Source organism: Lethenteron reissneri, chromosome 14 (assembly GCF_015708825.2).
Source record: "Lethenteron reissneri isolate LAM-NWPU_2019-01 chromosome 14, ASM1570882v1, whole genome shotgun sequence".
In the NCBI taxonomy this organism is placed as follows: domain Eukaryota; kingdom Metazoa; phylum Chordata; class Hyperoartia; order Petromyzontiformes; family Petromyzontidae; genus Lethenteron; species Lethenteron reissneri.
The window spans coordinates 2,681,583-2,698,367 of NC_083792.1; the positions used below are offsets into that span (position 1 = coordinate 2,681,583).

The window sequence follows — 16,785 nt, forward strand, 5'->3', positions numbered from 1 at the left end:
ACAATGACAGCATTCCTTTTATTATAAGCAATTTTATTTATTTTAAAATAAAGGTGACTTTTTTTTACAAGCCAAAATTGTAAACTTCATCGACATGCAGTTATTACGTGAATGAACTTTGTTTTCACCCAAATCAAGCAGAATTTCATCAGAAGGTAGTCGCAGTGATAAGTAGAACCGGGTTTAAGATGGTCAACCCACAAAACAGTTTCCTTTTAACAACACGTTACATTGCACCGCCTTAATAACTAAGCAGTCGTATACTTGCGTACAGCTGTTTGGCAGATGCAAATATGGCTCTCTGATGGTATGTGCTTAGACCGCCATGGTTATGGCATGAGCTCCCAGCAAACAGGAAAATGTCAGAAAATTCAGTTCCTGAAGAAGATCCCAGCACGTGGAGCGACATGTCGGACATCATTCCAAACAAGTCGGAGAGCTATAAAGCAAGCAAAACCGCAGAAAGCTTTGCAGCAGAAGGAAAACTCGAAGCACCCAGAGGTTTGGACTGTAAGTGGCAGGGAATGGGAGGAAATAAATGCAAAAGGGCACGTGTGCCGCTGTGGTTAAAGATGAACAATTCGAAGGTCGTGAGTTAAAAATCAAGACAGGGGTCGACTTGGCCCTTCATCCCTTGACGATCGATGAAATGAGTACCACTTGGGTGAGAAATTATGTGGTCGTCTCTTGAACGAATTTGTCCTGTACGCAGGAATGTGGGGATTTATACCACTGGCTCGGGACCGGCAGTGGTGATACCGCAATGCCTTATTCTCAGTTAAGTGTGGGAACATGATAACCGACTTAATGATCTGCTCATATATTCAGGTGCAAACAAACGATAGTTAAATTACAGCAGAAACCGCAATAATTTGCAATCCAACAATCTGTGAATCCCTTTAATATGGTCACGAACAGATTATTGAAGTGGGTGGGGCTAACGTCTGCAGAACAGAGCCGCAAGGAAATCGTGACGTATATTAGCTCCCCCAGGGGGTTGGGAGTGGGCCGCCCCCAAGTATGACATGGCTTGTGAAGGGGCTGGGGGAGCCTCGGTCGGTGTGCTACTCTACATTCCTGGGGCCGCCCACCGTCAAATCTGGAAACAAGCATCATTCGGTCAACTAAAACATAACAGATATAAAACTGTTTTTGCATTGCCAAATATTACCAAACAATTAAAACACATAATTAATCCTGCATAATAGGTAAACATGCACAGAACATACGCTAAAGATGTATTCGCAATATAGGGCCAAGGTTATTGGTCTTAAAAGCAAAACACTTAATAAAGAGTTCAGGAAAACAAGAAAAATATAAAAAATAAACCCAGTTGGAAATGTTTGTGCTTTATTAAAGCACAACGGGAATATCGCGACACCTAAGGTGTCTTCTACTCTGACTATAATGCACACCAGGTTTATGTTACAGCATTTTAAATGTACTGGATATTGCGTGCATCCTCTACACAAAGCGTGCACAATTAATAAACTACTGTACACCATATAACTCGGTGTTTACAAAAAATCTCTTATAAAATAGATATTTTGCTGTACATCAATATAAATAATGTTGCGGTCTCTTTGGGCATCACTGTAATCCAGTAAGGCCACAAAGCGGAGGGCACACAGCTTGTGGGATGTTTGGTACTGGGTCCCACCAGGGCAGTTTTGCCACCACGGGAACTTTCTACCCACGATGCCGTAATGGAAGTGGTATCTCTACCCAATCACTTCACATTAGAAATCTTGTAGTTATTGCAAGTTAAAGGCACTCCCCCTGCTCAAAAGGGAGTAAGGTGGTGCTTATTTCAACTACCAGAACTGAGCCAGTGGTGGAAATGTTGCTTTGTAAAGGCGGTTGCTATGTCTCTCCAAAGGATGACTACTACCGACTGCCTTCCCACAAAGTGGTACCTATTTTTATCAAACCCATCAGGATGATTGGTTGAGTCGACCCACAACTAGGGAATTTAACTCGTAATAAATTTGATTGCGAGTCAAATTACTCTACCACAGCACTACCCGGCTGATTTAAAATGTCAACGCTACCACAACTCATCGACACGATGAGCATTCTTAAAATGTGGGACATCATAATAAATAGGCAATGAATGATAAACTTTCAGCAAGTTATACATAATGCTAATGAGCTACTCTTGGTCAAATACAAGTTATGCATGATGAGATGGTTGTATTTTTGTTGATCCATGAAGAGCACACACTTGGCACCACAATATCAACATAAAACTATCAACTGTTTAAAAATACCACTGGTGTAAAGTGCCGATGTGTGTGTGTGTATTCATATATACCGATTATAACAACCATGTTCACCACTAAAAAATCAACATCACATTTGATCAAAAAACACACGCATTTACAGCCAGATGACCTTTACAGCCCGTGGGAGTTGCGCGCACACCATGCTTTGAATCGGACGCTAACAAAACCCCTCGGTTCATTGCGTGAAAATCGGCATCTGAGCCTGGTTCGATTTGCCTGGGCTTACGCGGTAGAAGGGAGGGGTGGGAGAAAGCGCAGAGTGAACATCTGCTTCCCAACTTCACGAGTCTCCCATCACAACGCCCACCACCGCCATGGGGGGGTGGGGGGAGGTGTACAATGTCCGTGCTCAGAGTCGGAGAGCAGGCGAGCTTCCGCCATCACTCGCGGGAGGCTGCCCGGGTAGTCGCGAGACCCTCAGTGGTCAGTCCGCGACGATGGTCACGATCGCCATGACGCCGATGCCACACAGGATGAACAGCAGCTGCCACAGGGAGTCCCTGCGGAGCATCGAATGGGGTGGGGGGCAGGGGAGACCGTTGGAGGTGGTGATGCATGGGGAGGTAGAACAGCAGAAGTGAATGTCGCGAGGATGGTAAATTCCCAACACAAACTCAAAAAAGTCGAAGCGTCTCCCCTTGCTCAAGTGAGCATTGGAATGGTGCTCATCTCTACTTGTGGCCCGGGGCAAGTGGTGTAAATTCCACATTCTAATGGCAGGGACCAGTTTACCAAGAGACTGTCTATTACTCTTTGGTGCTTTTGGTAAAGTCACGTAGATAGAGAAATAGCTAATGGATCACGACGTTTCAATAGCAAAACACAAGCCATCATCTTCAGGTGAAACAATACAGCAGGTGGACTGCTGAGGCAGGAGGAAATGTAGCGAGAGAGCTACTGCAACCAGAGGTTATATAGGTTTGTGGTGGGTACAACCCAAGGGTAAGTGGTCGGGGCCAGGGTTGCGATTTCCGCATGGAAAATGCGGAAGGAGGGTTCAAATTTTCCCGCATTTTTGCTAAAGTCAACCGCAAACGGTGGAAAGACTACTCCTATGACCGCGCGCTTTTAACAACACGTTAATGCGTTCTATTGGAAAGGATACATGCAAGGCCCAGCATCACGTAGGGCTTTGAGTTACTGATTGGAATGAATATATGATTTCCGCATTTCCGCACAAGAACCACATACTTTATTCAAATGCGGAGCCGTGATTACGAGCACATGTACATGATGTATCCTTTCCAATATAACGCATTAACGTGTTGTTAAAAGCGCGCGGTCATAGGAGTAGTCTTTCCACCGTTTGCGGTTGACTTTAGCAAAAATGCGGGAAAATTTGAACCCTCCTTCCGCATTTTCCATGCGGAAATCGCAACCCTGGTCGGGGCTAGGGATGGAATTTGCAAGTAAATGTAAGGCGAGCAAATGTAAGGCTAGTAAACGTCAGCTAATTAAATTTACAAACGGAACAAGGTGATAGAAAGAAAAAAAGATATCAAGGTCGACTCAGCCTCAAATGAATACCTGGTACAGTGTGTAAACATGAGCATTGGAGAGACAAAGGCGGCGGGGCACGTGTGGTGCTGGCCTCCCACCCCCCCTGGTGTGCTGTGCCGGCCTTACAAGGTCCTCGCTAACAACACTTGCCCCAAAATTCTGTTGAAGTCTATCAGGGGTACCTTTGTGCTCTTCCTATGGATGGACAGGCAGTGTGTCAAGGTGTGTGCATCACGGTGTGCGTGGGTGGCATCAGTGCACGCACCACGGGTTTTTTTCCTGCAGCAACTCCGGCATGACCCCGACGAGGGCGATGTAGAGGAAGCCGCCCGCTGTGAACGGGAGGATCCAGGCGGTGCTGTCTCCTGTGCAGGCGACATGGGAATGCCACTCGCTGTCAGTGCAACAGGGCGACGGGTGCATGGTGACCTCGAAGGTCAACGGCAAGAGGTCACCACATATTGCAATCTTTTCGTTTTGCTAAATCCCACAGCTGTTGCAAAATGTAAAGGGGAGAGACAGAAGAATGAGATTATAGGGGAGAGGTAGGGGTGTGCACGGAGGGGAGTAGAGCGAGGTAAGCGGGGATTGGTAGGAGAGTGCGCGGAGGGAAGTAGCCACAATAAGACAACCACGACTCGCCCCATGTTACAAAGACAAACCCACACACGCACAACCGACCTGCTCCCTGTGCGGACTGGGCGGTGAGTGTGAACACGGCTCCACAGATGCCCCCGAAAGCGGTGATGAGCTGCAGCTTGGCCGCCTGCCATCGGTCAAACCCGGCCCTCAGTAGAATGGCGAAGTCTCCGACCTTCACAGACATACAGTCGCCATAAACACAGTTACAACAACATGGATCAAGTTGTTTCCCGTCGGTTGCATGCCCTGTCAACATACACGTCAGACAAAATATCCCATGCCTGTAAACGGAAAATAGGATGGCGATCATATCAATTAATGTCCTTCAGCCAGTGGTGAAAATCCATTGGACGTAGAAAAATCCACATCGCCATGATGTAGGAGATGCATTTCACAGGACAACCAATCTTGGTTGCCAAAAAAGGTGTACATATTTTCTTGACAGGATATTTCACAGACATCAGAAGTTTCTAATCTAAAACTATAAACTTTTATTTTACCAGGTCAGGCCCACTTGCTAAACAGCTCTTTTTCAGAAGCGACCTGGCCACAAATGATAGACCAATGAAGTGGCTTGTCATGTGGAAATTTATAGGACCAAAATACTCTAAACGCATTGTTTCTAAATGTGGAGGTTAAAACCAGAGAACCTGGAGAAAAATCCAAGCGACAACGGGGAGAACACACAGGTGTTAGGTGTTGGGCTCGAACCCACGACCTCCTGTATACCACGCGAGGTAGTTAACATCTCGCCACTACAGCGCCATATAGATGAGGAGATTTACCTCATATTTGATTGGTACGCGTGGAACTGTCTCAACCTAACCGCTGCGGCCACTAGAGGCTCCACAACGACAGCAGATGAGCTTCCACCGTCACTCATGGAGGCTGCATGGGTCAACCGAGATGCTCGGTCAGTCCACAATGAACAGCAGAGGCTCTTTTGCCACCATGGAAAAAATGCAATAATTGCCTCTTGCATTGAACTTAGACCCTGAATGGTAAGAATGTATTGAGTTGCGAGGTGAGGAGTGGGTGGGGGAGAGAATCATTGTGCTTGTGCACTAGTGCACTAGTGCACAAGCACAATTAACAATACAATTTGAACACATTCGTGATAAACACTGTGGCCTTAAAAGCAAATATATATCATAGGTGACGTTTTGGAAACTGCACTCTACGCCATGGATGGACCACGAAGCACGGTGGTCCATCCTGGTGAATCTCAACAGGTTCCGCAATCCACCAAAAAAGCTACGACCAACCATTACCCGATTGAACCCTGTATTATATATGGACATAAAGTACGCGCACGTGTGTATGTTGAACTCTTTCGCACCGTACGTAGCAAACCGTGCTCATTGGATACGGTCATAGCGCCACCTATTGGTAGACGTTATGAGAGCCCGTGTTAAACAGAAGTTACGTTGTTAACGAATTCTTAGGGATTATTTGCCGTTAAGCCATAACAAAAATTGGCGTCTGCTTATATTAGCGTTTAAAAAATAAAATCCTGAGATAGACAAAGAATATTTTGCGATGCATCTGTGGATGGCGAGTCACTTGTTGGTCACCAATGGCGGAGCCAGGATATTCAGGTCGGGGGGGCAACCCCTCCAGCAATGAAAAATGATAGGAGTTGTTAATAAGTAAGGACTTGTCCCTTGCTTTTTATTCGACGCGTGTGCGGCGATGGCACAGCCATCAATCGAGGGTCGAATTTGAATCGTGTGTGATCAGCATCACACTCGCTGAAGGTGTTTGCCTTCAGGGAAGTCGTGTACTGTGTACGCAACTGCGCAGAATTCTGTGAGTCACTTATAACTGATTTGCCATTACTTATTGCCAATTATGGACTCAGACCATTGTCCTATCATCTCACAGAGTCTCTGGCATGTAATAATATGCTACACAGTGGCAGTGGGGGTCGCAAAATGCCGATTTATTACTAATAAATCCCAATGATCCGATCGAAATTAGGGATTTCGATCAGATCATTGGGGGGGCACGTGTCACCCCACCCCCCTCACTGGCTCCGCTAGTGTTGGCCACCACCGTCTTAGTAGATATTGAATGACAGACTAAACCCTTCGATGACCAGAACGTTTAAATGCATAAACTCATTTGTATTTAAAGCCAATTTTAAAAATATAAACGCTCACTATTAGATGACTTACCTCGTGCGGGATCTCGTGCAGAAGAATTGCAAGCGTCGTAAGATATCCAACCTGGAGAGACAACCACAACGTAAATACCAACACATTCACCACACGTGTCATATTGGTGACAAGGCTGCTGTGCCACATTGACTGGCATTGCAGGTGTCTTGGGACCTGGTCAAGACATCCGTGTGGAATTTTATTTGTTGGTGAGATACATTAGAATCTACACAGAGAGACCAACGATGAAGTTGCAGCCAAAAAAAAAAACATGCCCAAGAGTACATCCATCGCGAAGATGGAGTTAATGAGATGAACTCATGTGCAGCAGCTGGACAAATTGTTGCATTGCAAGACAGCGAGAGATGACAACCGCCTTGGGGGAGGCCTTCATCCAGCAGCGGATTGACCATGGTCGGCAACAGTGGTTAAGAAGACAGGGTTGCGCAGGCAGGCATGTGCGGCACACACAGAGGGCCTCTGTGGGCAAAGCCACAGCAGCTAAAAGCTCTTTTCACTTCATTCATGTTAATAGTCAAATGAAAACATGTTTTAAGAGTCTGCACCGGTAGCAGTTAAACATTTTTTTCGCAACTTCATAATTAACGGAGATATATATATATATAACAGTCTGATATTTTAGGCAAACGTTGCCCTACAATATATATATTTTTTCGTAATTATTCTGAATGAATAGATTTTCTTTCGTAAGACGACAGCATGAATGATGAAGGTAGCGAATTATCGTCATGCTTCTTGTCTGAGCGTTCCTGGGTTAGCGTTACGTGAACACTCAAATAGTCTGACTGAAAAGTCCTAGTTCTCATTGCACTTGATTCATAATCAGAATGGTTGGGGGTCAACTTCGCCTATACTTTCTCTGGGGAAGTAAAATGAGCACCACTTTCTGGCAAGTCAACAGTGATCATTCTATGGTTAAACCAGACCCCACAATAAGAATGTGGAATTTCCAACACTTGCCTCAGTCCACCTATGACCAAATCCCTCAGAATGTGCCCTATCTCTTCAGATATTGTAAGCTGAAGCAGGGTTAATCCCGAATAGTGCTCGGATGGACGACCACCATGCACACAACATCTTGCTAGCTGCTGCTGCTGCAAGGCTACGTTGTCAGCAGAAGGTAATGCAGCAAATCCACTGTGGCACTGTACTATACTATGTTATCGGCGTCATCACCAACTCGCACCAATCAATGTGAAGTATGGTCCAATAACCCCGTTGACCTACTCAGTGTGGTGAGGCCCTCATCTGTCAGTTGATTGACCAAACGGCTGTGCATGCTTAGGGTCAAAGGAGAAGAGGACCACTGCATTGCTCAGTTAATCTGGGAGAGACTTAGATTGAGCACGAGTGCAGTGTTGTGCAAATCCAAGAAGTGCGAGTGGACTGGTCATACACTGTCCCTAGAGTTTCAAACATTGTGCTGCAGGGGACATGAGATTCTTACCTTGTGGCTCACCAGGAAGCTCCCTGCTACCGCCAGGCCGTGTGTGAAGTTGTCCACGCAGTTCGCAAAGAGATTCAGGTAACCGCTAATCTGTAACCCAGACAGTGAAAAGGTAAAGCTGCAGCCCTTCAACTGCGTGCTCACGCGACTGCTGCTGGAAGGGCTCCGCTAGAGAAAGCTCTCGGCAGCCCTTATATACAGGGACGAGTCTTACGAACATTCGACTTGCAAAGTTTCAGAGATACGAACAAACCTGTCTGTATGTCCAGTTGCCTGTTGGGACCGAGAGTCGTAAGTTCAACCACCACGCAATAGATGGCGGTAGTGGCATCTACATCTGCAGAAAATGAATAACCAGTGGTATCCACATCTACAGGCGATTATACAACTTTTAAAGCCATTTCCCATGTTAAGTGTACATGCCGTATAACATATTTGGAATCGACAGGAGTAAAGTTGGACTTATGAAAAAATCGACTTATGAACAGACCTCTGGAACCTAACTCGTTTGTAAGTAGAGGAGGGTGTTTGGCTTATTCTTCCATGCTGGACAGACGTCTTTGAATAGGTGGGAGTACTCGCACTTTAGCCCAAGATACGCGACCTGCCGATCGACTGACTGTGGTGTAACCATTAAAACTGCTGGGTGGACAGAAGTGGAGGACCATATACGAAAGTTGCACCGTTGTTTCAACTTTCCCACTGAGATCGAATGGAACTGGCAACCTCGAGATTGCTAGTCCAGTGTGCTAACCTTTACACCACGGCAGCATACCTAAGCAACATAGTAAAGGAACCAAGACAGTAAGCAAAAGTGGTTCATTTAAAATTCAGATAATTACAAGCTGTGGAAGTGGCCATTGCATTGTTAGAGATTAGCATGTCAATGTAAAAAAAAAGAACAACACGAAAATCACCGCCACATCGAGGAAAACGAGCAATGGTGGCTGTGTTAGTGAGACATTTAGCCTGTTAATGTAAAGACATTTAACCTGGTAATGTAACTCAGAGAGTCGAAAATAACTGCTAACATCGGCAGGTAGGATGGAAACATCACAGCCAGTTATGACTTAAACTGGTTAATAACGTCCTTCCAGCGATTGCTCAGTTTGCACCCATCTTCTAGGTTGAAATTGTGTTTATATACCTGGAGGGCTTCATGAACGAATCTTTGCTGATAGCCAGTGGGTTTGCAGAGTACCTTCGTCTTGGAAAAATCAATTTCGTGTGAGCCCACCGCGTTACAACAATGATCAGCCACGGCCGAGGAATTGGTCCTACCGTGTTTCAGATCTGCTTTATGTTCACGAACACGGTCCGAAACATGTCGCTTTGTTTCCCCAATGTAACTACTGCCGCAGACACAGCTTAGTTTGTAGAGACTGGGGTATTGCATGTCAGGGATCACATCCTTCACAGATAGGATCAGATCACAAATTGTATGTACTGTGTTGAATCGAACCTGGATCTTGTGTTTGCTCATGATTTTGGTAAATAAAATGTGACTCAACATCTCAGCCTATTGGCTGAGATGTTGAGCAGACTTTTTGATAAGTAAAATGTGACATTAAATTTTCCAAATAGTTTTTTTTTGCGGTTTATAAACCTAGCTAGAGAAGCAAGAAGAACTCTAAGACACACACGGATTCATGGACAAGGTCATACCTGTCAAAACATATACAAGTTACTGTTTAACCACCACCTTTGGCATCCACACACAAACTCCGTAAAGCAGTGTACAAACAGATGGAAGGAATAACAAGTGAATAAAAGCCATCAAGAGTGACTGTAAAGTCTCTCCCTGGTTTAAAAAAAACACCTTCATGACGTCTATGACCAGATCAACCAGAATGTTGCCCAATCTCTTGAGATCTCAGAAGCCAAGCAGGCTTTTGGGCCTGGATGGTGCCGCAAAGTGCTTGTGAGGGCGAGCACCATGCATAAAGATAGGTGTCATGGACTGATGCAGTGTGAAGTACGCAACAACCCGTACAGCGTCAGGAGGGCCTCCTCCAGCAATGGAGGGGCAAAACGGCTGGACATGTACAATTGCCAATTTACATGACATTACGTTACAACTGCTTTTTGTGTTCAGTTAGTCGTCCTTCACCTGCACCTTCGAAAAGCACGGTTGGCTACGTACGGTGCGAGAATAAGTTCAACCTACAAATATAGATACATGAGATATACCGTAAAAAAAGGACATCTCAATTACGATTTGACACCCATGCTTTCCTGCACCTACACTTCAACGTTTCATCAGTAACTTTTCCAGCTGCAATTCCTATCCTTTCTGTGGAGTCCTTCCACATTTCCTGGCTTAGATTTGTAACTGTAGACTCTGACCACCTCTTAACGCTGTTAAAACATTTGCTTCAAATGTACATGCTTGTAATGTCCTCACCGATATGGATTCAACCCCCAACAAAAAAAAAAACATTTTAGAATTCGTAAACATTTTCATTGACTGAGCGTGTAAATATGTGCATTTGTTTACTTATTAAAGGACAACAAAAATAGTGAGGCACTTTGCAATGAATCTGGTAAAAAAAATCAATATCAATAAACACGCCGCCTTGCTGCGATCGAATATCATCATAACCGTGAATTATATCATCCTTCTTGGGCACTTAAAGTGAGTACCACTGTGGGTAAACAGACCACTGCCATGGGAATATGAACTTTTCATCAATGGCTCGAGGAAACCAATGGACATGAGCATCACCCATTGCTCATTTGAGCGAGTGACACCTTGGCTTTGAAATATGCGGTTTCTAAAAGACACATGAAGGAAAAAAAATAACACGTGAATTAAATCCAAAACCACGATTTTTGTTTTACCAGGTAAGGCCCACTGAGCTAAATGGATTCTTTTCAGAAGCGACCTGGCCACAAATGATAGCTCGACAAAGTGGCTTATCACGTGGAAATGTAGATCACCAGATATTCTCAACGCATGTTGATTCTAAATGTGGAGGGAAAAACAAAGAGGACCCGGAGAAAAATCCACGTGACTATGGGGAGGACATGCAAACTCCAAATATACAGACATCTCGCCACCGTGGCGCCCCGTAAATAAATCTACACCAGGCATGGGAAACCTTTTCCATAATCAGGACTGACTACAACTCTTAAATACCATAACGTGAAAAATAACGCGGGTGTTGACCAAGTATAGAGAGGCCCTTGAAGCCACAGAAATTATTTGAGTACAAAAAGTAAAAAACACAGTGTTGTTGCCAGGTCGGACATATTTCCCTCTAAGCAACCCGATTAGTGTGGCTAAGATGCTTGAAGTAGCGGATAAATGTCGTTTAAAGGCCGTTTCGTAGTGAGAAATAATGGGCCGGGCCATATGTTCACAATCCCTGATCTACACAAACAAACATCGTCACCTTGATGTGCTCAGATGTCGCCTTGCCGGTGGGTGACAGCTCCCTTTTACTGGCACTCTTGCTTTGGCCATTGGAGATCGCCGATCCATTCCCGATGGTGCCGTTCCCTTCTCTTGAATCGACGCCATTCCCTTTTGAAGCGACGCCGTTCTGACAAAGGGAAAAAATAATGAAACACTTAATTTCTTAAGCACCAAGGTCACTGCTTGCGATTTATCACCATCGCACGTGGCAATGCATGCGAGTGTTCACTGTGCGCGACAATCGAACTGCACTTTGTGCTGGTAAGTATACAGTCAATACGTGTCAATATATGGTGTGTACGTGTAGGTGTTTGCAGCATGCCTGTATAACATACGTGTATGCACAACTCAAATTACGTGTGTAAACTGTGTATGTGCTGCGTCCTGTATAATACATGTGTACATGGATCATGTGTGTAATTTATAGGTGCTTGTGCACCTTGCCTATTAAAATAAATAATGTGTATGGTAATGTGTATATGCATAGAGGAGCGGTGGTGCAGTGGTTAGCACACTGCACTTCGAACCCAGCCACCCGAGTTAATTTCTTGCTCACGACTAATAACAGTGGAGAATATTTGAACCATTCCTGCTCCTCCCCTAGGTCGCCTCAGCCTTAAATTAGTACCTTAAATGAGTGCCTGGTGTGGTGTGTAAACATTAGGACTGGGAAGATACCGCGCCCGACAGCCGGGCGTGGTGTTTTCCACACACACACCTCATGTCCTGTGCCAGTCTTGCCAATAGCAGTTTCCCCATGCATCTGTCAAAGGTTATACGGGGTATTTTGTCTTTGTTGTACTGCATGTGCATAATGCCTGAATGAGGTACGTGTGTATGCATGCATATATGTACACACGTTGGCTGAGTGCATGTTTGTTATGTGTGTAATCACCACACCTGTAAGGTCAGTAAATGTGTACGTAACTTGCCAGTGTGGAAGGGTGCACGTGTGCCGGTGGATTCATAGCGTGTTTTGAGTGTAAATCGACACATGCTGTTGTGTATTACAATTATGTGGAATAAATGTGTAGAGGAATATTGTGAGCAACCATGAGGGAGCGAACATAGAGAGGGGTGAGCGAGTTGACAGCCGAGGGCTGTAAGGGGTCGTTGCGGGGAGCCAGGGCAAGAATCGGCTGGAAGAGGGCTCTCCCTCCTCGTCACCGGGCGGTGTTGGATGAACCCCCGTCCCGTGCAGACGAGTGGGAGAGCCAAGGGATAGCTGGGAGCAGGGCCCCGAGTAATCAGTAAGAATCGGCTGGAAGAGGGCTCTCCCTCCTGGAGATGGTCTTGGCGGGACTACAGTGGGAATCTTGTTTAATATATTTGGACGATGCCATCGTTTTCAGCCGCACGTTTGACGAACACTTGCAACGTCTTGAGTCGGTCTTCGTCAAAGTGCGTGCTGCTGGTCTGGAATTTAAACCCCAAAAGTGCCATTTGCTGCGCCATCGGGTCATTCGTCCGTGCGTGGCCAACCCTCACATCTGTCGCAGAGGTTCGCAGTTTCATTGCCTTCGCCTCATATTACCGTCGCTTTGTGCGGAATTTTGCGACTATCGCGAAACCACTCTACACGTTGTCCGCTAAAGGCCAAACGTTTCATTGGGGTAAAGAGGAGGAGGCAGCGTTCGTCGCGCTTCGAGTGTCCCTGGCGGATGCGCCCCCCCTGGGGTATCCCGACTTCTGCCTGCACTCTGTGCTTGACACCGATGCCAGCGACACGGGCATAGGGGCTGTACTTGCCCAGGTGGTTGATGGCGCTGAAAGGGTCGTGGCGTATGGCAGTCGCGTGTTGTCCCCCGCGGAACAACGTTACTGTGTGACCCGTAGGGAGCTGCTTGCCATCGTGTTTTTCATCCAGGTGTATAGGTCCTACTTGTATGGCAGGCGGTGACCTCCTCGGCACAAACAAAATCCGGACCTCGCCCTATCACCCTCAAACCGACGGGATGGTGGAGCGGTTAAATTGTACCCTCACATCCATGCTGTGCCACTGGGTGAGCGCATCTCAGGCTGACTGGGACCTGTTTATTCCGGGTGCCCTTGCCGCGTACAGGTTGGCCCCTCACTCCTCAACGGGGTTTTCACCCTTTAATCTGATGTATGGAAGGGAGCCCGAACCTCCGATGCACGTGCAGATGGGCCTGGGCCCGTCTAAAGAGGGATCCGTGGTGTCCGCTTCAATGAAGGTCACGCTCGACAGGCTGCGTGAAGAACGGGAAGCGGCTGCGGACAATTCGGCTAGCCGACAAGTGGCTCACGAGCGCTCACAGAAACATCAGGGTTCCGGGCTTCCGTGGAAGAAGGGGGAAAAAGCAGGGCCCAGTTGAGGTCGTGGAGGTCTGCCGGCCACAGTGCGTGCGCACTGGATTGTTCATCAGTCTAGATCAAAAAGATATGTGTTGCCTTGTCCTGTAGATTCATCCCAAATTCCGGAGCGGCTGGTGCCTGATGCATCCGACGAGCCGGGCCGCCATGGCCGGGATGCTATGCAGTGCAAGCCGTCTGTCTGTCCACCCACAGAACCCCTCCGAGTAGCTCCCGAGGCGCCGCCTAATGCCCCGTCGGTGGTGAAGCCGACATCAACAGACGCTGCCCGGGGGGAGCGGACCAGCAGCACATACGCGGTCCAGAGGCGCTCTTTTCTGCTGAGCACCTCCCTTTGGACCCGTTATCGTCGAACGCCAACCATCGCCAACGTGTGGTCGGCACCTTGCGCTGAGTGATGAAGGCCTTCTTGCACTTGCCGTTCTGCCTTACACTCCCTTGTTGTTCCCCGCAGAAGGCCCTGCCTTCACACCTCCATTCACATTGTTATTGTTGATGTTGTTATGTTGTTGTTCCAATTGTTCCTGTTGACGGGTCTCTGGCTGTTTGCTGTCGACCCCGATGCGGGTTGGTTTCGGTATAGTTAACAGCCGGGACGGCTGAATTTTTTGTTTATGGGGGGGGGGGGTGATGTAGAGGAGTAGTGTGAGCAACCATGAGGAAGCGAACAGAGGGAGGTGCGAGCGAATTGACAGCCGAGGATGACGTCATGTCACGGGGGCTGTAAGGGGGTACCTTCGGGAACCAAGGCGGGTCCCGAGCTAGGGGGAGGAGCCGCCAAAGGGGTACTTAAGGGGGACCCCGTGACAAATGCGGGGTCGTTGTGGGGAGCCAGGGCAAGAATCGGCTGGAAGAGGGCTCTCCCTCCTCGTCGCCGGGCGGTGTTGGATGAACGCCCGTTCTGGTCAGACAAGTGAGAGAGCCCCAAGGAATAGCCGAGGGTAGGACAATACAGAGTTTGGGCGTCCAGGGTACGGACCAAGAATAGAGAACACCTACCTCTGGTGTGAGTTACAGTATTGTGTGAAACAGTGTTAATAAACGGCAACAGCCCTTATAGTAAATCCCGTCTCCGCGTGGTCGTACAAATGTACTGACGTCACACTACAGAATTAACGCACACGGTTTAACCAAAATATAACACTGTGGGTTATTCTTGGGTTTATTAACTGCATGCCCTCTTTGCAGCTTCGATAACAAGACAGGTAGCATATATATGTTGATATAACAGCAACTTGTTTGTTGTTGATGACTATGTTCAAAGGTGCTGATTAGAGCACTTAAGATTGCTCAATAAAGTATTGAGAGTCAGGAAAAGTTGCATCAGCTGTTTGTTTGCAGAACATGAAGAGAATTTGAGCAGAATGCTGAATTCATAACGAGGACGGCTCATTTAGCCGAAAAATCCCTTCTGCATTTCTGGTTCCCCTACGGAAGGCGCGTTATGATACAAAGGTCTAGTCGTGCTGACTGGGCATGTGACAACAAATGAAATAATCAACTAAAATGACATGCTGACAAAGCTCACCGCCGTCCCCCACCCCCCCGCCCCCCCATGCATGTTAGCCCGTTAACAACTCATGACACAATAGTGTGCAATATTAAAGCTGAAAGAGTATATGGTATTAAGGTGCACAGTAATTAAACAAAGTATTGCTTGATCTTGAGGTTGCTTGATCTCGAGGTAAAGTGGGAAATCGGTGCTATGAGGGACTTGGTTACTGTACGGGAACTAGTAACTCTTACTGAACAGTACTAAACTGGAATAGTCTGGCCCAGGCAGCATTGCTTTGCGCGTTCTCAGGATCTTACGATTCTTATATTTAAAAATTTTGTTGAGTCATTCTCTCAAAACTCCCTTGGGGGTGGTCTGGGCCAGAGCACCAGCGCACAATGCCCGGCCCCCTTTGCATCTTCACAGTGCTGATGTTTGCGCATGCACGTTAGGCCGAGTACACCACGGGGACGTCCTGCACGCGGGTCGAGATACCACGTGGCCACGTTATTTTGAGGATAAACCGTGCGTGTACTATGGTGACGTCACCGCCACGCAGTGGCGGATGGCGGATGTTGTTGTTGTACCGTGGTGGGCGGTTCATCTTCATTGACGTCAGGAAACACCTTCTCCAACACCAGGAAAGTGAGCAGCCCCACTGTGACCCACAGCCCCGCACCTACGCACACAATGCACATGTGGGCACACAAAGCAAACACACACACAAAACAAAGATAAAGATCTCCCGTTATAGCCTTCTAGCACCTAAGAATGCCGGCGCACCACGCCCGGCTCTCCCCAGTGCTGATGTTTACATATCGCACCGGGTACTCATTTAAGGCCGAGTTGGCCTAGGGGAGACCCTGCACCGGTTCAGATAATCATCACTGATGATGGCTGTCAGTGGGAATCGAACTCAAGTCGCCGGGTTCGTAGCACAGCGTGCTAACCACTGCGCGACCATTCCCCACGCAGACAAAGACACAGATTCCTCTGTTTAGCCGAACAGATTGTCTATGCAAATACTGTTAGTGAGCATCTACTTAAACGGACACGACACATTTAAGAAGTGGTCTGGCCGGCACAATTCTTGGCCACCTTTGTTTCCTCACAGGGCTGCTGTTTAGCAGGGCTGAGTCAAGCAGGCAAGGTTCAGCACAGGTTCAGATACCACTTGCCATTGATGTTATCTTTGGCCAGGAATCAAACTCAAATCATTGGGATCATAGAGCATTATGAACACCGAGACTCAAAAGTGACTTGAATGCTACAGAAGGACCTGACGAGGTTAGGGTCAGGGGTAGAGCTATTACAAGAGGATGGCTGGCGAGTTGGCTAGGGTTAAGAAGTAGGGCTAATACTCGTGGCTTTTCTACTAGTTAGGGTTATGCAAAGTGGGCTAACTTTTGAGTGGCTCGTGTGCTCAGCCCAAAAACTATTTGCTCTTCCTCCCCATTGCATTGTCATTTTGAGTTTATGGCCAC

General features: G+C 47.0%; 1 protein-coding gene across 2 annotated transcripts in view; it reads right to left on the reverse strand.

Annotated features, from left to right (window-relative positions):
• Positions 1–295: 295 nt before the first annotated feature.
• The window catches only part of LOC133342241 (zinc transporter ZIP13-like), a 31,148-nt gene continuing 14,658 nt past the window's right edge, over positions 296–16,785 (reverse strand). For both annotated transcript variants that reach the window (XM_061551268.1, XM_061551267.1), the window contains exons 4-10: positions 15,889–15,980; positions 11,450–11,599; positions 8,055–8,144; positions 6,605–6,655; positions 4,467–4,599; positions 4,051–4,150; positions 296–2,785 (exon numbers count right to left, since the gene is read on the reverse strand). In XM_061551268.1, coding sequence (XP_061407252.1) covers positions 2,710–2,785; positions 4,051–4,150; positions 4,467–4,599; positions 6,605–6,655; positions 8,055–8,144; positions 11,450–11,599; positions 15,889–15,980 — 692 coding nt within the window. In that variant the 3' untranslated portion in view covers positions 296–2,709. The remainder of the gene's footprint in view (positions 2,786–4,050; positions 4,151–4,466; positions 4,600–6,604; positions 6,656–8,054; positions 8,145–11,449; positions 11,600–15,888; positions 15,981–16,785) is intronic.